General features: G+C 39.7%; 2 protein-coding genes across 3 annotated transcripts; one reads left to right on the top strand and one right to left on the bottom strand.

Moving 5' to 3' along the window:
- The first annotated feature begins 359 nt into the window (after window positions 1–359).
- On the top strand, window positions 360–4,267 carry ptger4b (prostaglandin E receptor 4 (subtype EP4) b). The gene is made up of 2 exons (XM_041970868.1): window positions 360–1,461; window positions 2,793–4,267. Exons 1-2 carry the CDS (start codon window positions 691–693, stop codon window positions 3,354–3,356), a joined length of 1,335 nt encoding a protein of 444 aa, XP_041826802.1. The 5' UTR covers window positions 360–690; the 3' UTR covers window positions 3,357–4,267.
- Window positions 4,268–11,521: 7,254 nt separating this feature from the next.
- Window positions 11,522–22,323, bottom strand: ttc33 (tetratricopeptide repeat domain 33). 2 transcript variants are annotated; one of them, XM_041970950.1, is made up of 5 exons: window positions 22,212–22,323; window positions 21,582–21,809; window positions 17,862–17,943; window positions 14,107–14,238; window positions 11,522–12,191 (listed from the first exon to the last, which is right to left on the bottom strand). In XM_041970950.1, coding segments are annotated over exons 1-5 (822 nt in total). In that variant the 5' UTR covers window positions 22,214–22,323; the 3' UTR covers window positions 11,522–11,813. The 2 variants fall into 2 exon arrangements, with proteins under 2 accessions (XP_041826884.1, XP_041826885.1); XM_041970951.1 differs by having other exon boundaries at window positions 22,222–22,292.
- Between the last annotated feature and the right edge of the window lie 11 nt (window positions 22,324–22,334).

Below are 22,334 nucleotides of genomic sequence, written 5' to 3'. Positions count from 1 at the left end.
GCAGGCTTTGCAGACAATAACTAGACCTGTTGTTAGATGAAGATTTTGACAACTAGGAAAAAAATGGCTGAAATTCTCCAATCATCACATGGTTTCAGAGAATAACTAAGGACCTGTTGACTACACTATAAACTAAAATGACTAGGCAGTGAGGCGTGACGTCTTTCTTTCCCCCTTTCTTTTTTATAGATTAACTGATCCGGTTTAAGCCGTTGTTAACCTGTTCAGACTTTGCTGATGTCAAGCAACCGATTACGCGAATCATTAAAAAGCTCTAGTCCTTCTAGGGGTGCATCCTGAAATATACACTGATAAAGAAGATCCGAGAGTGTGACCTCAAACGTCTATCAGGCGCGTGTTCGACTGCACAGCTTCTCTAAGCGCACACTAGATAAATGAAAGCAGAGGAGGAGCAACCGCTCGTGGCATAAACTTCCCAGTCAGTTGTGGGTGTGATGACAACGTGAAGAGCAGCCTCGAAGCATCTTTTGGCAAACAAAATGTTTCACCTGCGAATTTGTCTTTTCGTGAAGACTGTGGAGTTTTAACGCTGTGCGTAAAGAGGGAGCATGTGGATGCGATGGATATATTTACTACTGAAGAGGAACGCACATCAATAGGACGCGTTTCTTCAGACCTGAGAGGAAAATCGTTCTTTTGTGTGGGGGAGTGAAGGAATCCCGCGCAGGTATGAACAGTACGGCACCATCCCAGCCACCCACCATCCCGGTTATTATGTTTATTTTCGGGGTGGTGGGAAATGTCATTGCCATTGTGGTTCTGCGAATATCACGAAAGGAACAAAAAGAGACTACTTTTTACACACTTGTCTGCGGCCTGGCCGTGACGGACCTCCTGGGCACCTTGCTGGCCAGTCCTGTCACCATCGCTACCTACATGAAGGGCGCGTGGCCCGGAGGTGAGCCACTGTGCCAGTACTCCGGCTTCATCCTGCTCTTCTTTTTCTTGGTGCAGCTCAGTATTGTATTTGCAATGTCAGTGGAGAGATATTTGGCAATAAACCACGCATATTTTTACAACCAACACATCAACCAAAGACTCGCTGCCTTGACTCTTTTGGCCGTATACTTGACCAACATGTTGTTTTGCGCGCTGCCCAGCGCGGGGATCGGCCAGGTGAAGCTCCAGAAGCCGCCGACCTGGTGCTTCATAGACTGGCAGAGCAATGACACAACAGTAAAAACTTTCAATTTAATGTACGCAGGCGTGAACTCGGCCATCGTGCTGGCTACTGTCATATTCAACTTGATGGTGTGCGGAGCTCTGATCCTGATGCACCGGCGGTTTGTCCGCCGCACGTCTCTGGGCACAGACCAGCGGCGGGTCTCGGAGCTCCGGCGCAGACGGAATTTTGGACGATTAGCTGGAGCGGAGATCCGAATGGTGATATTGCTTATAGCTACCTCCATTGTGGTTCTCATCTGCTCTATACCTTTGCTGGTGAGTAAATGATTGTGTCCTATTTGCTCTGGGCACACCACATAATGTCACCGAGTTATTACAAACAAGTGGAGAAAGGAAATAGCCTACAGCAAATGAATCACTCCAGTAGGAGAGGAAACAGCAGGATAGGTTTTACCTAAGAAATTGTATGAAAACAAACGAGTTAACCCTTTATTGGGCATTCATTAAAACCCTTGGAAAGACACTTGGAAATTTAAAATTTTAACCGTATGAAAGTGCACTATTATAAAACTGGAGGATATTACAAGAGTTAAACTTTTATTTATTTATTTAACCAGGAAAGTCCCATTGAAGTTAAAAACCTTTTTGGAAGGTAGTAATGACCAAGAAGCAGCAAAAAGTATCAATTACAACAAATAACAATTAAAATTGCTAAAAGATGAGGAAATAAAAGTTATATAGTAGTAAGTGGCCAGTACTAACAGTTATTTTAAAAAATTAAGCTGAAGACAGATCTCAGTGTAGCTGGGAGCTGCGATGTAGCCTGACCTTTGATGATTAGTGTGGGAAACTGAGGTTCTTTTTGGACTAGCAGGTACTTTGTATGTCCAATAAAGTGTACAAACATGGTCCTTGGCACAACGAAAGAGTAATGATTAAAATGATAGGCTCCCTGAACTCCGTGTTCTAGTTTAAGATCCATGTGGTCGGGTGGATGACGCATTTCTCTGAGGCACAAATGCGGTTGTTCACACTTTGTTCAGTCAGTACTACTGTTCCCAGTTGGGTAGTTTCCTGTTTGTAGTGCAGGAGAAAAAATGTGGTTTAAGATCTATTGAGCGCCTTAAGCCCTCAGCAAAACTTACTGTATTACTCATTGATTACACACATCCATTTTTTTTTTTTTTTTTTGTCATGCATCGTTTCATCTAGGATCTTTTAATAGCTAAAATGATCTATAGAGCCCATAGAGAAGTTTAAACGTGCACATGGACAGACACTGGAGTGATCATGGAAGAGTTTATGCCTCTGTCTTCCAAAGTATAATTGTTTGGCAAGCAATAGCCAAAAACTCCCTTGTGATAACAGTGAGAACTGTTTTCATCTCTACCCTGCTGTGGTTGCACAAAAGTTTTGAGTAAAGTGTCAATCTAGATTTGACCAATTCCTGGCAATCCTGCAAGACAATGTAAAATACACAAATATTTTATTTTTGCCTTTAAATTAGCTGTAGACAAGCTTGGACTCTCTATTTTAAAAAAATGAAGTCATTTCTGATGTTTTGAATGTTGATCTTTGTTCTTTTCTTTTATGTGATGCTTTTTTTATTTAATCTGTCATTCCTGTTTTCTTTCCTGTGTTGTTAGTTGAGGATCTTTGTCAATCAGCTGTCCCAGAAAGAAAACCAGAAAGAACCTTTTGGGCAAGACCTGCTGGCCATCCGCATGGCTGCAGTCAACCCCATCTTAGACCCCTGGATATACATCCTCATCAGCAAAACGGTGGTTCTCAAGCTAATGGAGAAAATCAAGTGTCTGTTCTGCAAAATGGGTGATCGAGGACGAACAGGTGGTGGCCAGTTTCGCTGTACCGAAGGCTACCTTTCATCCTCTATTATCTCAAGGGACGCACCATCAGTTGTGTACCGTGAGCCACAGCAGACAGTAAGCGCCTCACAGACCATTTTGTACACAAGTGAAGGGAACACAGAGGGGAGGAGGTCTTTTCAATCTGGGTCACGGGGCAGCTCCACGCTACCTGCAGCACAGACGTTACAAGGCATCCAAGAGGTGGAGCAGCTCACTCAGAAGGATTTAGAGGATCAAACACTATGTAAGATGATGAATGAGCTTCCACAGTGTAACAAGGACCCGACTCTAAATGTTACCTTCACTGATGAGTCTGCAAACATGCAGGAGAAATGCATATAGCACTGCATGATCACTGTAAAAAGACTGTCTCAGGACAGGAGATAAGCACTAGTGAGATGACTGCAACAAGACTGAATTGTCATCTGTCAGTCTGATTTCTTGTGAATGCCAAATAACATGACATTTAACAGATTTATTACATAATTAAACATAATATCCATTATCAACATATGACTCCACCACACATTTCAGTAAAATCACAAGTTATCATTACACACAAAGAAATAAAGAAAAACTCCTCTGCTGCACTTTTTTTAAATACGAAACCACTGCCAAGCTTTCAGTGATGCTCATTTTGCAGCATCCTACAACCTGCACAGTGACTGTAAAGAATGTTAAAATGTGAACATGGTGTTAACTTATATCAAGTATGAAAATGTATGGCATTGTCTTCTCTGTGAGAAGGTTTTTCATAGTTTGGTGCCATTTTAAATCACCCCAGCATGAATACGCTTGTAGTGTTATTTTGTATGTAAGGACATTTGTAAAGACTTTGCCCATATATGGTTGGGCGAGCAGCTCCAACATCCAAGCTAGTGTTATATCATTCCCTGGATTTCAAAATGAAAAGGCAGCTATACCGTCATCCCCCACCCCTAACACGGATACTAAATAATAAAAAAATTCCATTAACTTGTTCATTTAGTACTTTTAGCCCATTTAGCTCTTAAGAATCAATCCAGATTTTTCTAATTTTGTCTTAATGTGCAATGCCTCCCATCTAATTAGACTATATGTTAAGACAGAAAATGAATAAAAATGACATTAATTGCCCTAATCATTTAAATCTTTTGTTGTTTTAACTTTGTTTTGACTTAATTCTGCTACATAAAGAATCTTATTATTCAGTCACTTTCTTGTGAACAAACAAATGTACAAAACTCATAAACTGAGAATAAAAGATTCATATAAATCAAGCATATGTCTTTATTATTATAATTATTAATTGCAAGATTGCAAAATATTACTTTAATCAGTCTTTGCTGAGGTTGAACAATTGATCACCCCCTGAATAGAATTACCTAAAATCAATCCTGGTCACACCAGGCTGATGTCAATCAAATCAATTTAACCTGGTGTTCCAAGAATTTATGTAAAGCTTGTTATAAAACTGGAACTTAATGTACAGTGAATTCAGACTCAGACTCAAACAGATCCTCAGAGATTCAACCATGTCCTTTCATAAATGTTCCACAGTAACATTTTCTATAGTCTGTTTCATTTTTTAAATTTCCAGCGCGTTATCCTTCTTACCTACTCTGCCATGGGGTTGATGACTAAAAACTTTATTAATAACAGATTCAGGTGGCATAACCCCGATCACCTGCAGACAGATGGTTTCTTCACCCCTAAGGTTTCCAGGTTCAAAATGGCTGCAGTCCAGTGTCTTCTGAGAGCACTGAAATGTCCCTCTGGGGACATTAAGCCATCAAACAGAGCTCTGACCTCAGACTAAGAAATCTATAAAGGCTGTAGAGTTTCCTTGGAGACAGGAAATTGTGATTGACAAACAGTTGAGAGGGGATTTTTTGCAGTGGAAAAACTATTCTTCTTGGAAACTTGCACCCTTTTCCCCAGTAATACACTACTGTGTGTGACAGGCTGGTTAAGTCATTGAAACCCTTGAAATACAAAGCCTGTGTAAAATAACTGCCATTGAGAAGATGAAACTCAAAAAGCAGTGGCTGAGTCTTTTAGCATTGCAGTGGAGTGAAATTCAGGAAATGAAAAGCTCTGCATCGTCGGGGGTTGGAAACCTCAACATCCCATTTTTCATCTCACTAAATGTAGTCATTTTAATCTACGGCCCTTAAGATAAAAATACAGTCCTCAACTTGAATCACTTGAAGCAACTTAGGTGTGGAAACTACACGTATGTCTGCAAGGAATCATTTTTTAATCTTTCAGAATTTGAATTTATTCAGATTCTACTGAAGCTCTTAGTTAAAAGGGAGAATTAAATAAGTTTCCAGCAGTCACACAAAAGGTTATCTTGGAAAGTTTCATGATCTTTCCATCTGTTCTATTACACTGAAATACTCTCCTCTAAGCCTGGTAACTGCTATATTTGTCACAATGCAAACTGAGGAAATAGCTGTTTAAAATGCTTTGCTCTTTCTTATAATATTCCTCTGCTTAGTGCATCAGTTAGTTTAGTTTTTTAGAGTCCCTGGTGGCTGTTTACTGGAGTCCATAAGGCTTGAGGAGGAATTTATTTTGTGGCACTTACCAGATATGGCAGACCGTAACCCTTACAAGCCAGTCAGAGTAAGACATGAAGCTAGATCAGACATAGCTTTTGTACAAGTCATCTCAGAGCTCAGATCTCATGGGATGCTTAATTTTTTTTAATATTACAAAAATAACCAAACAGATAAAAAAAAAAAAAGAAAATATGAAAATAATCTTACATTTTTTGGCCTTTGGAGATCAGTTCCTCTTCTTCTCTCTACTGCTCACTTTGGATCCTCATGTTTAAAACTAATCTATTGTTCAAAGCATTTTACAGTTAAAGCCACATTAACCCACACATTCACTCAGCGTTAATAAAACATCTGGGGCAACACAGCTACAATTTGACACATGAACTGGAGGAGCTAAGGTTTTCTGCACCAATCTTCTGTTTGCAACCAGCACCTTCTGAGCTAACTTGTACTAAAATATGAACGTTGTTATGCCATATAGCCTAGATCAGAGCAACTTTAAAGAAGATAAGTAGGTTTGGTTGTTTTAGTGTTAAAGACATTTGACATTTGCAAAATCAAGACAACAAAGCATGCAGATAGAAACCACTCCCTGATTATACACCATTATTATTTAAGTTCTTAAAACAATAGCTTCTCTGGTTCAGGGAAGTCAGAAGCAAGAGTGTGTGTACTTGCATAATTCTGTTTTAAGAATTGATTTGTGCAATTCTTTGCTATTTTCATTTATCCTTGTCTTACAGAGACTATTCCTGTGTGTTTCCTGTTTACAGTATTAGACACAAGGTTCAGATAATCCTGACATTTAACTTAATTCACACAAACATTTGGAATTTGCACTCATTGCCGTCTGTTTTACTGCCTGCGCAATGTAGATGCAGTTCCAATTCATCACGCAGAACATGCTGGATCTCAGGATCTTTTATAGAAACTCGATTATTTCTATAATTATACTGCTTCTTTTCCATTAGAATGAATGTCATCTATCACAATACTTGTCTTTAAGTGCATACAAAACCCTGGTTGCCACAGCAGCTTCCCCTTTCCCCTTTTTATCAGTCACTGTACCATGTAAAGTACCAACAAAAGACAACAAAAAACATTAAAGTTGAACACAAAAGGCTGCAACTAAAAAGACACACTTCGTGTTACTATACTAACTACTGTATATACAAATTCAATTACATTTTATCATACTGCATAAAAAAAAGAAAAGCAATGCTGTAAATGTATTAACAAAAAAGTGAGAAAGTTTAATAACCTTTAAGCCATCCATCCATTTTTCAAATGTGCTTTCATCCAGCCCGGGGTCATGGGAGGTCAGAGTCCACCTGACATCTTTGTGATCAATCATGAGCAAATGGAAAGAAAAACACAACCACGCGGTGGATGTCATATCTCTAAACACTGTTATCACTATTAAGTTATCATGCATGTGACTCAAAAACACAGAGGAAAACCCATGCTTTCACAGATAGACATATAACCTCCACACAGAAAAACCTCAGTAGCAGCTGCATAAACCACAACTTTTTTTTAATTGAACAAGATGTCTGTAGCTTCACTGTATCATTTCCATTAAATGAACTTGCATCTTCCTTTGGTACAAATACAACATAAGAAATATAAGCCAACAAATGAAATCAGTAAGCTAAATATATGCATGAGACTAAATATAAGAAATAAAGATGGCAGGAGATTGTCTAGATGAGATTGTTCTGCCAATCTGTCAAAGCTTTTTCAAAGATAATCAATAAGTTTGACCTCTGGAAAAGTAGGAATTTTCTCAAGAAAGATAAAAAGCAGAGCAATCACAGACGTTTTCAGATATCAGTAGTCTATATCACCTCCAGGGAAACCCTTTGGACTGTTCTGCTCGGGGTAAATTCTCCTGCAGAGGATAAATTTCTCTGTGGACAGATAACAGTTTCTCAGCTTATTGCTCAACTTAATTATCCTCATCCAAGTGTTGCATCTACATCAACATGCTCTGGATAGCAGCTTGTATGGTAGACTGTAAAACCCCTGATAACAGGAAGATGAAACTAAAGTTGGACAAAAACCATCTGCAGTGGACTGAGGATTCCTGGGACAGAGTAAATACTGTATGAATCCAAAGTGTGAAAGCCTCATTAAGAAGTATAAAGAAATTTTTATATGTGACATGAATATTACTCCATCCTGCATTCTACTTGTTCGGTAGGCTTAACTTTGTCATCCAGGAAGAAAATGACCCCAAGCATACCTCTTGGATCTGCAAAAACAACATGGAGCACAAACATAAAGATGGCAAGCCATTAGTTATGACATGTTGACCTCACCTGAACTCAACCCCATACATCCTATGTGTGCTAATCTTGACTCATGCATTCCTCTAACATTTGTGTTGTTTCAGTCCCTCCTGACTGCCAGTGGCAGTAAGCAAAGTGGATGTTTCCTCAGATTTACACTGGTCATCCTGATAGGGTTCCTTTAAAAACCAAACAACAATAAAACATTTCTTTGAAGCAGTTCAGTCAGACACCAAAGTTCATGTTTTTGTACACATTCGTCATTCCTACAAAACCCTTCATGTCACAAATGACAAGTTTTGGTTAGCTGCACTTGCAAGCGTCCTTTAAAATGAATATAAATATTCCTCCAAGACCATAGAGTATCTTTACCATTTAGTTCGCTGCAGTTTAAAACTGAGACATAGTGCTGTACATCTAAGAGTAAGAAAATAAAAATAAAAATTTGGGGGCCTATATAATAAAACAGACCTCAGTCTGGTTTAAAAGCAAAAGAGTAAAAATAAGTCTTTAAATGAGATTTAAAAATGTCCACAGTTGGTGAGATCCTAACATGAATGAGGATGCTGTTCCACAATTTGGGGGCGATAACAGAAAAAGCTTTGTCTCCTCTAAATTTCAGCCTGGACTTCGGGACAAGAAGAAGTGACTGGTTAGCAGACCTCAGCAACCTAGAGGAAGATCGGGGAGATAAAAAGGGGACAGCCCATTTAAATACTTACAAACTCTTAAACTCAACTCTAAAACTAACAGGTAGCGAGCGCAAAGAAGCTAAAATTGGTGTGATGTGGTCTCTCTTCCGAGTGCCAGTTAACATGCGGGCAGCTGCATTTTGGACCAGCTGCGAACAACGCATGATGGACTGGCCCAGACCTGAATAGAGGCTGTTGGAATAACCAAGTCTAGATGAAATAAAAGCATGAATGACTTTTGCAAGAATTCTGAGTTGATATAAACTGGCTCAGACCATGGCACATACATGTTTGTCAAATAATAAAGCACTATCAAAAATGACTCCCAGGTGTTTTTATGGAGGTTTTGCTATATTGGTGCTAGGGACCAAGATCATCTTAGATGTCCGACCTGATGGTCCCCACCCGCCGGGGGGCAGATTTTCACTGCAGCAACAGGACTACTGGGCAGCCCACTTAACAGCCGGCCCCCATTGGCCTCAGGGGTCAAATCGACCTCGGTCACAGATCTGTGAAGGCTCAGATTTGACACAGGAGATAAACACATTCTTGAACAAAAGCACCATCTTAGTGGTTCCCCCTTCTTCACAGAGTGATGGGTTTTATTCCACATACTTTCTAAAACCAAAAAAGGGCAGTCCTCCCAGGCCTGTCCTGGATTTAAAAGGACTGAACAGGTTTCAGAAGGTCTCGTCGTTCCAAATGCTTCGTACAAGAGATGTATTTCTGGCCATCTCTCCAGGGGAGTGGTTCACTTCGACAGACCTAAAGGATGCTTACATCCATGTTCTGATTCACCTGGAATACAGAAAGTACTTCTGCTGTGCTTTTCAGGGCCAGATCTACTAGATCACTGTCATTCCATAGGGACTGTCATTGGCCCCTCATGTGTTCACAAGGTGCATGAGGGCATCTCTGACACCACTGTGCTTGGTGGGACCAAGTGACTGGCTCATCTGTGCCCCTCTCCCCTGGGAGGCAGGGGCAGTGATGGCCAGGGTTCTCAAGCACGTTGCGGGGCTGGGCATAAGGGTAAACTGGGGGAAAAGCTCTTTGCTTCCCACACAGCAGGCCTCCTTCATAGGCCTGACCCTGGACTCCTTGGATGCCTACATGTGTCGATGTAGGTGTTACTGAAGCTGGACAGGGTGAACAGGATCCAGCACCTGCTCTGGTCATTCCGCCTTAAAGAAAGTCCGACGGTCAAGACGTGGCTCCAATTGCTAGACATGCTGACGGCAGCTTCTGCCATAACACCTCTTTGGTTGTTACACCTGATGCCTCTTCAGAGCTGGTTCAACAGTCTACACAATGACTCGCAGCTCCACAGGTGAGTCAGGGCCAGGGATACCCAGTACTGCCTCACTCTTCTCTGGCAGTGAGAGAGATCACATTCCTGTTGCATGGGGTTCCACTAGGTTTGCTTCCAGCAAGACGAGAGGTGGTGACCCTGAACACCTCCTCCCATGATTGCTGACGGGGGCAGACCAGTCCAGGGGATCTAGACCCCCTCAGTAGTGTAGGCAGCATCAGTGTGTTGGAGCTTCAGATGATTTTCTTTGCACTGATGCACTTCTCGCCCTTTCTCGAGGGTGGCCCAGAAGCTGTGGATGTGGGCTCATCCCTAACTTTACCAGTACGTGGAACAGCATAGCACATGGTCTCTCACCGTCAGCTGAACCTGGGGGAATGGTGCCTGCACCACAGGTGATCCAGATTATTTCGGACCGGGTTGGGAGAGCCTAGGTAAATCTTTTCACCTTGAGGCACATGACTCAGTGTCCCTACTTCCCTCGACATGGACGCCCTTGCTTACCCCTGGCCGAGGGAACTGCTCTATGCATTACCTCCATTCCCCTTACTGATGCCCATCCTACACAGGGTGAGGTCGAGAGAGAGGGTGTGGTTGTCTCTGACAGGCCTGGAGACCTCGGTGTAGGACACCTTGCGGAGGGTAAGGGCATTCTCTACACAGGGGGTGTATCAGAACTGTTGGGCTGCCTTTTCTTCCCCCCAAGACACACCACCATACTTGCAGCATCTGTTAGATGCTGAACATAATGTTCCTTCCCAAGGTTCTGTCCAAAGCTGCTATCACTCTGGAGCCATTCCATCCTCCCCCATTTTGATCTAGGGAGGAGGAGAGGGCCAACATGTTTCATCTGGGTGTCTCAGCCACAACACATTGCTGTTTGTGTGCTATGGGGGCAGAAACAGGGAGCTTGCACTATCCAAACACAAACCAGTGGGTCACTGAGGTAATCAGACTGCAGGCCACACCCCAGTTCGAATGGCAGACTACACTGGAAGAGGGAGGTGCGCCTGCAGTGTTGTAGGCACATTTGATCACCTCAGCGACCCAGTGGGAAAGCCTGTGTTTGGACAGTGCAAGCCGGCAGGTGGCCTACACATCAGTAACTTTGTTATCATAAGAGCTTGACATGCACGGAGCGCAAGGAGACATATCCCCTTTGTTTACTGCCACTGGTTACAGTTAAATGTACTCAAACTAAAGCTGTTCTGCAAAACTCAGTTTTCTCTTTTAAAAATGTTTTTCAGCATTTGGTTTTGTCTTTACACCACTTTCAACACAATTCAAATGCATCTCGCCCGAAATGTTTGTTTTCTAACATTCTTGGATCAAGGTTGTAAGTCACTACACATAAAACACCTCTCATAAGGTCGCTGAGGAGAGAAAACTGTGAAACTTCATTATCAGAGCATGACTCCTCTGTTTATTCGCTTGTTGACATACTGGTGAGTGTGATGGCTCTTCTTTAAACAACAACCTATTTCACACATTAATGCACAACAACTAACAGCTCATTATGAGCAAGAAACTGTTCATATGTATTTATTATACTAAATACACAAGAGATATTTTCAACCAGCCATTGTTTGATGTCCTGCTGTAAACAAAATGAAAACTAAATTAATTTGAAAGCATCCTTAAGTAGATAGTAAACTAACCACATAGCTGTTATCTGAAAGTTTTATTCCAAGGAAACGGTTGGGTAAATTTACACAAGTATCCAGGTGGATTGTCACTAAATAGGAGATGTAGCCTCTTTCTGAGCAAAGAACAGACTTTACTGAATGGCTACTTTCTGAACAGATATAGAAGTATAACATGCAGATTAACAACCAATGTTAAAAGATGGAAAACATACATGACTTCAGGAGAATGATTCAGTTCTCATCTTTTTTTTTATATGAAGGATTTATGCTAAAGCTTTGTACATTCAGTTTTATAAATAATACCATTAATTCCTAAAAAAGTCCTCTTGCTTTGACAAATTGCTCTTTTGAGGGTGTTGCTGTGTCCTCTGATTCATTTTCCCCGGTCACCACATTTTTTATATTCCCCTCAGCATCTATGACCACAGTTGTCCTCTTCAGCTCCTCATAGTGTGTCTGTCGCTTGGCAACAGCCTCACAGGCTGCTAGCACCTCATCCGACTCAAAATCATAGTCCTGCTGGAGCTCAGGAGCATTTAGGATCTGTTCTTTGGTCTCCTCCTCTTGTCTTATCTTCTCCTTGGTTGCTAGATGCTGCTTCTGTAACGTCCACGCCCAGTTCAGGTCCTCCTGCCACAAGACGCGCTCTGATGGACACAGGTGGACAGCAATTTGGAAGGACCTTACAGCCTGCAGGGACAGTTAATGACATGACTTTACATATAAACAGGTAGAGACTTTACTCTTTTTGTGCTGTAATGCAAGCAGATGTGTGTTTTCATTAAGAGGAAAACGATATTTCCTTGCTTACTGTGGACATGCAGATGGGTTTTAAAATTATAATCACCTGGACAATAACACAAATGGCCTTTGGTTGTTTATGCAACCAGCTGTCAGACCTGACACGAGACTATTTTGAGGCCTGTGGAACAGTGAAATTCAGTTGGACAACTATTGATCTAAGAAATCACTTCTGTTAAAAGTCTGAAACCCGTCACACAACTTCAAAAGTTAAGGGACTGGAAAATAAGGTGCAGCTTTATTGTATGGCCGAGGACAGATCAGGCTGTAAAATCAACTGTGTGATGTGAAATGGGGCTCTGTAGATATCTCGTGTTTTCTAAGCTCAATCCTAAGAAATTAACCAAATGCTGTGGCTCTTGGCAGCATATAAACTATCTGTGGCTGAGTGAAGACAGATAACAGACGTTTTATAGGCCACAGCTAAAAATAAGAAGGTGTAACCTAAAAGTTATGCAAACCTCTGTTTTCTAAGGTGGTGAATGTTTTAACTTACACTGGTGAGCATGAATAATCTGTCATACTTCACTCAGAAGAAAACTGTACAAAGCAGGACAGCAGAGTAAAGAGTACTGGGGTGTGGTGAATCATTACAAAGTCAGTGTAATCTCATACTTGTTCAAGGTTCTTTAAAAGACACTACAGACAGATGATCTTTGGTGAAAATCTGAGCATAGCTTAAAATCCTGATGGAAATCACATATTGCTAACAACCTGAAGTTAAACATTCCCCACCTGTTATATAAATAACCTGCGATGTCTATGATAGCTTAACTCACAGATTCCTGACTAATTACACTGCCTGTGCCCAAACACCACATCAAGTTTAATCTTGACAAAAGTAAAGCTTTAAAAACCCGACTGAACAAGTAATGCTAAAAATAGAGTTTTGTTTCTTTCATTTCCAACAACTTGCTTGTCTAATTAGGCGTGTCTGTATTTGAATTAGTTTACAGCTCAGGTATCTTTCAACGCTTCCCATTGTTGGATTTGGCTCTGTTGGACAGGTCTCCATCTCTAGGGCATGCATGAGCGACATTAGCCGGAAGGGTTTCTGACTTAAGGTTGTTTGGCTTCTCAGGGGGGGTGAACAATGTAACCGAGAACTGCAAGTTTCGCACATCCACAAGTCCCAGCATGTTCTGGTGTAATTTAAGCAATCGGCTGAGTCTCAGGCACCTGGATGTACTTTGAAAGAAGCGCTTTATCTTAGAGGCCGGGAGCTCAAAAGCTGTGGTAAAGACTTACGTAAAGTATCCCAAGGGCTTTTTAAAAACTGATAACTTATTTACAGGGAAAAATATAAAAATATGTGGTAAATATAACATACCAGTAGTATGTGATCATCAGTAGGTGTCTGTAAGCATATCGACTGTGCCAATAAGCTAGCTTGAGTGTTAGCTCCAACATAATGACTTCATCCAATGCCTATGTTTTAATTCACTTAAATAAACACATTCATCTTCTGCTGTGACTTAAAAAAAATCTCCAATTACTGGAACCATCAGCGGCCTTGAACCTCTCTAAACTGGACGTGGATTTGTGGATCAAGCAGATCCTTCTCACTCAATTTATTGACCGGCTCCACGTCTAATGCTTTGTTGATTTCTTTGGTTGAATTTAACTTTTAACGAGGATCAATTATTCATCCAAGTATCTTTAGAACTTCATTCTTGTTCCAAACTGTGTCTATAGACAACTTACTAGAAAGTGCATTAAATTAACCACTGCTGCCAGTTTCCCCAACCCTTGCGGACATTCTCTATTTGCTTTTATTTGCAATGGTTTTGCTGATCATACTCACCAGGTCCACTTCTCCTAAGTTGAGCTGTGCCCGTCCCAGAGTCCGCCAGCCTTCCCACCAGGAAGACCGGAACTTCACCGCCATCTCTGCTGCCTTCACAGCAGGAAACACTTCGTGCAGAATACTCAGCACCTGCACACACAAAAACATGCTGACAATGTAAATAAGGGTGTTCATATGTGTGTATGTCATACATAAATCAGGAGACCACTTATAACAGAAAATGTTCTAACAAAACCTTTTATAAAATGTTAGATTTATGCATGATAAGCATTGTAGGTGACTAAAATCGAAAACTAAACTACTGAGATATATGTTTTTGTTATTTCTCTTTGACTTTTTTAAGTCTTGAGCTGCTGGTAGATTGCCAGATTCCTGGAACTGATGATCAACCAGCAGCTCCAGTTTGGTGACCTATATTTCATTAGAACATCAAGTACACCATGTCAAACAGTAGTAACGGGCTTTAGATTTCTCACTGTAATTAATTAACTGAACATTGACCTGCTTTCATGATCAAGTGTTATTCTGAATTTGTTCGCCTCCTCAACCTTGCAGATTATTAGTCGATTCTGTGGTTATCGGCTTTGTTACCATCCCAGAAACATACTGTCAAAAGCTGATTTCATTAATATATTTGCATAACAAAGTGTAAAAAGGTTTCAAAAGGGTTTACTAATCACTGGCAGGTTTTACTTGTCCACCACAGTGTAGCTTTGTGCAGCTGACAAGTCTGTTGTATTTGAATAAATGTGCACCTTAACCTCTTCTTCACAAGACCTATTTGTCTCTGCCTCCTGTCTGAAATAGCATACCCCAAAATAAAAGTATATCTACATATAGCTACAAGGGCTGTATGTATAATCTTGGTTTCAAAGAAAAGTTGAGATAAGTAAGATTACGACAGACGTGTCAGAATGAAAGTAAGTGTCACTGTGTCAAGAGTAAATTCACCTGAAATGCAGTAGAAAATTTTAATGGCCATTACTTTCAGTAAAAACCAGAGGATAGCAGCCCAATTCATCTAGGAATTTGTAAAGTAAATGTCTGATGAGGAGCTGTGAAAAATAGGTTTAAAAATGAACCAGAGCAGTTTTACCGATGTTTTAATCGAGGTGTTCCGCATGTTAATATCTCAAGAACCCACCCGCCGATGTTGTTGATAGACGCCTCTATTAATCGTTATACTTGAGGGACAGCCCCCAAATTCACCTTAGAAAAACCATGAAGATCAAGAAAGCCCCCAAGACAGTATAACATAGGAATGGGGAATACTTCAGTATAAAAATCAATTTATCTTTTATGGAAAGTACCAGAACCTTCAAGAATAATTTTAAACCAAGGCAGTCATAGCAGAACACATTAAACTTTTAACCACAAAACAGCAAAAGTGATGAGACAATTAGCAGGAGAAATGAGCAGAACTCTCTGTGTGGATGGGGTTGTTTTCATGTTACATTTACATATAACTACTTAGGGTTTGAAATTGGTTTTCTTTGGATGCTAATGCTTGGTAGAGTCTATTAGCTGAGTTTCTCTTTATGAAGAGGTTAAAAGAGTAACTCTGACTACAACTGTTAGCCCGTGTTTCAACCCATGTCGCAATTCTAAAGCATCTTGGAAGTAACTGTATTAATATGATCATAATTCTGGCAGAAACCGGAGCACATCTTCTAATAAGTCACCAGCAAGATTTCCTGAACACTGAATTCATTAATGAGGATGTAGTAAAAGCTGAACAAATCATGCCAGTGTCAGACATGCACTGAGCCGGATGTGTTCGGCACAATACTGATTGAATTAAATAGGAAGAAAGCACTGAGATGGAGCAAATGACCAGTATCAGCTTAACCACAGTCGTCATCTGAGCCAGTAATGCAGATCAGATGAATGCTGGCTTATTTTCAGTCTAATGATTGTGAAAATATTAAGACTGATAATTGGAAGTAACCACTGAGATGGGACAAACACTTGAGACTTAGATCTAAGCATAAACTTAGATGTATAGTGCTCATGTTGGTCATTGCATAAGAAATGAAAAATAAACAAACAAAAAAACAATTATTATGTAGTTGAGTTTCTCTGGGTCTGGTCTTCTAACGATTTCCTTCTCAAATATCCTGCTATGGACAATATTATATTAGGCATATGATACTCGGTGTTATGAGAATGACTTTGGCTACAGACACAGAAAGATACAAAAACAAAGAAAAAAAGAAAAGCCGAAACACAGACTGATGCTGCAGACTGTGTAAAAATGCACCATAGTGGCTGCAGGGGGGGAAAAAAAAGACAAACTGCACGCCACCTTCACAACTGATACATAATCTTGAACATTTATTACTGCTTCCAATTGCACATGGAATACAAAACAGAGGTGCACTGTGCAAACACACATCAACATATCCAAAACCAAACTATTTACCTGAACACAAAACCCAAGTCAGATTCCCTGCATCACCCACATGCAAAAGTCTACACTCGTAAGGGATCAGCTTCCAGACACACTTTACCCGAACCAGAAAAACAATTAATCATTACCTTTCTTACAGCAAAGACCCACATTCCTTCAACTCTTTTTCTTACTACAACTCTGGTGGTTTGATACGTTACCACTCCATGAATAAAAGTGTCCTGGCACAAGATGCTGAACCCTACCTTCACCTCGATGTGCTCATGTCATTGTAGAGCCAAAAATCAGTCAAACCACCACATTATGAAAACCTATCTGCACTGCCCACCTACCACACCTCTAATTGAATAGCCTTAATGGGTACCTTAATAAATTATGCTAAATAGACCTTTGCAATCTCAGATTTTGATGGCTTTTAGTTATATATAAGATATACATCATCTGCTTGCTACACTCTTCGGGCTTATAATTCACAATAATCAATAAATCTGTTTCTACTTCAAGCACAAAACCAGAGGAACTTGAACTATGATGTTGGAAAACACCAGATAGTTGTTGGAAAACACCAGACAGTTCAGTTAAGAGGGAAAAGGAGGAGATATCAGGTACAGCAATCCATCCACCTGGCACTCACTGAGTGAAGTACGTCTGTAGATAACGCTTCATTTCATTTGGCTCAATTATGTCTGTGGTGTCATAAACTAATGGGGAGTTTTATCTGACTATAGCAATGCAGAATGAGTGAAAGCCAGGGTCGGCTCTGGTGCAAGCCTGAGACTGTGCTTTTGAAAAAGAAGGAAAGAGAAAAGGGGAGAAGTGAAAGTGGGAAGTATGCTGCTTCCCATAATGTTTATTGAGGCTAATTTAGGGGTCAGTCCACACCTCACTAGTATGAGTGAGAAACATATTTCAAAATGTTTATGAATCTAGAAAATGTAAGCGATTACCACTGTATTTAAGTGTTTATAATTCCTTTTTTTATTAATCTTCATAAAAAATGTGAATACATTAACATTTATGTAAACATAGAATCATTAAGGTGCAGTTTAGAAGGAATAATAAAAACACTGGAGCTGCATGTTGAATGCTGAATCTCCAACTGTTCCAGATGCATGGTCACTCGAGTTTAATGGCAAAGTGTGCAAGGAATTAAGGGGGAAAAAAAGGTTAATATTTCTGCTCCTTGTGCATCAGTTTTGATTCCATTTATTCAAACTTTTCTATCTTGTTTCTGATTCAGTTTTACGATATTTTATTACAGCATGTTTAGTTTTTGTCTCAAGGGGAATAAAGGTAAGTCTATGAAGAAAATAATTATGATAGAATGTCATTTGTAATATACCTGAGACTTCATTTCATACAGTAGTGGGTTGTCTGGAGTCAGCTGAATGGCCTCGTCCCACTTCTTAATGGCCTCCCAGTGCCTAAAGAAAACACACACTGTAATTCAGATCTGGTTGGGAAAACTGAGATACTTCTCACATGTTACTTAGTTACTCTGGATTCTACAGGTGCACTGTATATCAGAAAATTTGCACAGTGCAATGCACCACTAAACCGCTGTCTTAATGATAAAGCATGAATAGGTGTAATCTCAGTCTAATCAGATCTATTCCTTCCCTACACTGAGAAGGTGCTCTACATGAACATAAACATGGCTTTATGTTCTCTTTGGCTAATGCAGTGCTAAAACACAACCAAGTCAAACAGTAAATCACACAGAGCAGCTGTGAAACTGGACACCTCGTTTCCATGTCTCCACCTCAAGATTTGATGCATGTTATGTAAGCTAAAGGCTTTGCTCACTGATTATCATGTGGCCATTTTTCCTAATCACTTCTGCAAATAGACTTTTGTGAAATATGTCTGAGTCATACTTTAAAGTAATCTTTGCCCTACTGAAGGTTTTGTTTGCCTCGGTTTTGTTTTATTTCAGTGCCAGATCTAACAGTTTATCTGGCTTTTAAATAAAAAGGCCAAAGGTTCCTAGAACAATGTGTAACGTGGCCTTTTTTAAACTAAAAAGCCACAAGTGCACTCCACAGCACCTGTCTGACAGAATGGCTGTACAAACAAAAGGAGCAATATGTTGAATAAACACAGGCAGGTGCACATAGTTGAATAAACCAGTTGGAAATCCAACTCCCTTCTCCTCCCAGAGCTTATGAGGCACTGGGATTTTCCACTGATTCCCTCACAGATAAAGAAACACGATTTGCATAGGTTCACTATTTTGCATACAATTATCTCTAATAGTAGATTATTCACTTTTTGGCCACACTAGGTTGATAAATTAGTTTATTCCATCTCAAGTCACTATTTAATAAAGTATGGTTTTCTGACCAGGACAAAGACCGAAAGGAGGAATCTTGTTGACAGTATCTCCGCCACCTTTTATTTGACTTTATGGAGACGGATATCCTGGACGATTTTAAAGCAATTACAACCACACAAGGAGGCAATTTACACGGACCACTTTTACAAAATGAGTTTGGATTATAGTCAGAAAATTTGCCGGCGCTACTTAGCAGGAAGAAAGAAGACAGGAAATGGAACTAGAGCAATGTGGAAATCATACCATCACATGAAGCAAAGGACACTGCAAAATCATAGGAGGAAATTGAGCAATAGGCCATGTGAGCTCTAGGAGCTAAAAAAAAGTTTCTTCTGGTATCTGGCAAACTGAAACATTAGGACCATTTATCAAACTCAACTGCAACAAGAAGGCAAAGCAAACATTGTGCTTATCATATCAGAGGGAAACCAGTAACCAAAATATTGAATTTACACATGAAAATATTAGGAGAACAACAGCTGTGTAATAAGGGATTACATCTGATTATCTCTGCCTCAGTGGGAAAAAACTGACTCAGGATCTCAGAATGACAGCTGCAGGCCGCACAAATCAGTAAACTATGTAAAATATTTGGATGATGCTGTGACTCAGAAAACCCCCAAAGCCAAAACACCAGCATTTGACTAAAATAAATAATCCTACCATAAGTTTTTCCTCCTCAGTCTTCTTGAGGAGATTTAAATTCCCATTTATGCTAAAACTGATTATTCTCTGCATGGAAGAAATTGCTGAATTCGCAGAAAATGATTTGGTGTGCTGAGTCAGCAAAAAGTTTGTGGAGTAAGATTATACATTTACACCAAATCAAACTAGATATTAACTATGTTATGTAAAACATTGGTGATGAATATAGGATAAAATAATCACAGGTAGGAAAAAAGAAAACAAAAGTTACAAACATCCACCTTCTCAGTCGTCCTAATCTACACCGACTGTTAGTGAACAGGAAGCTCTGGTCACAAACAGCTACTAAAGGAGCAGCTCGATCACCTCAGAAACATCTAAACCAGGGCTACTCAATTCGGTCCTACAATGCTTCAAACCACCTGAATGAAATTAAATGGATCTAACATCCTATCAAGCTCTGCACAATGACCCCTTAATTTGAGTCAGGTGTGTTGGGGCAGCAAAACATGAAAACCTGTTCAACTGCACCCTTCGTAGGACCGAAGTGAGTAGCCCTGATCTAAACCTCGGCAATGAGACTAACATAAGAGATCAATGATAAAAGAAAGCCTCCTCACTAACATCTTTCACCAGACGTCACCTCAAACCTCCAAACAACTGTTATGGAGTACTAGGACATCATTTCCCGTCTTACAAATTAAATTACAGGCAGGCAGTCCAGGCAACAGCACTGCATCCATTGCACAAAGAGGTTTTCATATTGTTATTTAGGTAAAAATGATTATTGGCCATGAAAGTGCTAGATTTTGTTTTCTTGTGTGTTAAAGTAAAAAAACAAAAACATAAAAAAAACACAAAGAATACTAATAATTAAAAAAAAACTACCTCTGTTATATAAAGCATCACACTGCCAGATGTTTGGTTAAGATCAGAAAGCAGCAAATTATTCCTTAAATAATAAAACCAATTAAAGTGATGCAGTCTAGCCAAAACTTACTGCTGTTTACTTCTAAGAAAATTCAAAAATCATTTTCAGTTTAATTTCCATTAGACTGAAATACACATCATCAGAGCAAATGTTTATCAAAGTGATAGATCTTAAATTATAGACAATAACACGATTCCTCCATATGTCTTTGTACAGAAATATTTAAAGTCCATCCCACCCCAGTAACGGGAGAAGAAATCTTTGTGCAATGGCGCCTTCATGTGGAGGATTTGTAAAACTACATTTGCAGATTTTCATATAGGGACAAAATCTTTGACAAGATAATCAATGAAATATGTCAAGAGATTTTTTTTTTTACCCCCAGCAAATTCATGTTTTCTAATCCCTGATTTTTAATATGTTGGTTTACTACACCTTGTATGTGGGTGTAGGTCAGACATCTTTTTGTCTGCAGCTGGTCAGAAAAAAGAAAATACAATCATGTAACACCTGTGCTGGCCTTTCACTTTGGTTTCCTGTTCACTTCTGAATTAATTTAAAGGATATGCTGCTGTTTTTATGTTCTTAAGGGTTTGGCGGCACCTTATCTAAAGGTAGTTCTGCATCATTACACTCAAGCTAAAACACTGAGGACCAAAATTCTGACATTTTTACATATTCCAAGATCAAAATACAAAAACAGGTGACTGTGCCATTGCAATGACTGTAATAACTTATCTTTCTATATAAGAATTGCTCAGACCTTACACATTTTTAAGATGTGCTTCTTCTCTTCAGCTCTACTTCAAGTGAAGCTTGACACCTTGTTTCTATCCTTTTTTTTTACTGTATTTTTTAATGGACCTTTTTTATTTTTAGTCTTTTATTGATCATTTAACTTTGTTTATGTGGATGCTTTATGTTATTGTTCTGAGCTTTTGTTTAAAAATGCTTTAGCATGCTTAGACTGATTTATTAGAGCATTTATTTAAATAAAACATTGTGAGAAAATAAAAGGGAGAAAAAGTCCCGAATTTGGAGTTACAGAAAAATAGAAGCACTTTGATAGTTAAGTAAAAAAAAGCCCCCCTCTCTCTTCTATCACTTTTTCTTTTTAATGCTGTCAACGTGCATGCAGAAAGTGGTCTTACCTGCCCTGCTCAGCCAGCATTGCACCCTCATCCTTCAGCATCTTGCTTTTTGCAGCACAATCCTCCAAAAGAATCTCCCGGCGTCTTTTAATGGCGTGCAGCCAATCCACCTCCTCACCCGGACTGTGCCCATCATCTTCAGCTTTCTCAGCCGCAGCCTCAAACTGCTGCACCGATGACTTTGACACCCTCTCACCAATTTTCCTCTTCCACCCAAATGATGCCATCCTGTAGAAAGAAAAAAAGCGAGGAAAAGAAACAGGTGTTACACGTGTTGGTTACATATAAACTAAAAAACAATAGTTTAAAAAAACACATTTTAATTGCTAATGAAGTATGCAGATGCCGTTAGAAAATGGTGCTTTACAAACTAACTTAAAATGATCCTGCTGCTATATTGTTTCTACTTTATATTTAGCTACATGTGTGGCGAGAAAATTAATAAAAACTTGGTAAACAACCCTATTTTGCTAAGCTAGCTGACGTTAGCTGTTGTTGCTTAGCTATCAATTGCATTAAAATGTTGACACTTTAGCAGGTTTCCCCAACAAGCCTACAATTTATTTATTTTCACTGTACATTTAAATACACAATATTGTTATTTAAAAGTTTGCAGAACCGTATACGCACATGTACCTACGGCTGTTCGTGAGCAAAACTAGATAAGCTGACGGAAGCTAGTAGCTACAAGCCATATTTTATGAGCCTGAATGGTGCGTTCAAGTTCTGTCATTTTTGCTTTAAACAACATCG

Source organism: Melanotaenia boesemani, chromosome 19 (assembly GCF_017639745.1).
Source record: "Melanotaenia boesemani isolate fMelBoe1 chromosome 19, fMelBoe1.pri, whole genome shotgun sequence".
In the NCBI taxonomy this organism is placed as follows: domain Eukaryota; kingdom Metazoa; phylum Chordata; class Actinopteri; order Atheriniformes; family Melanotaeniidae; genus Melanotaenia; species Melanotaenia boesemani.
Note: the sequence above shows the minus strand (reverse complement) of the source record. Positions and strands in the feature narration are given on the sequence as shown.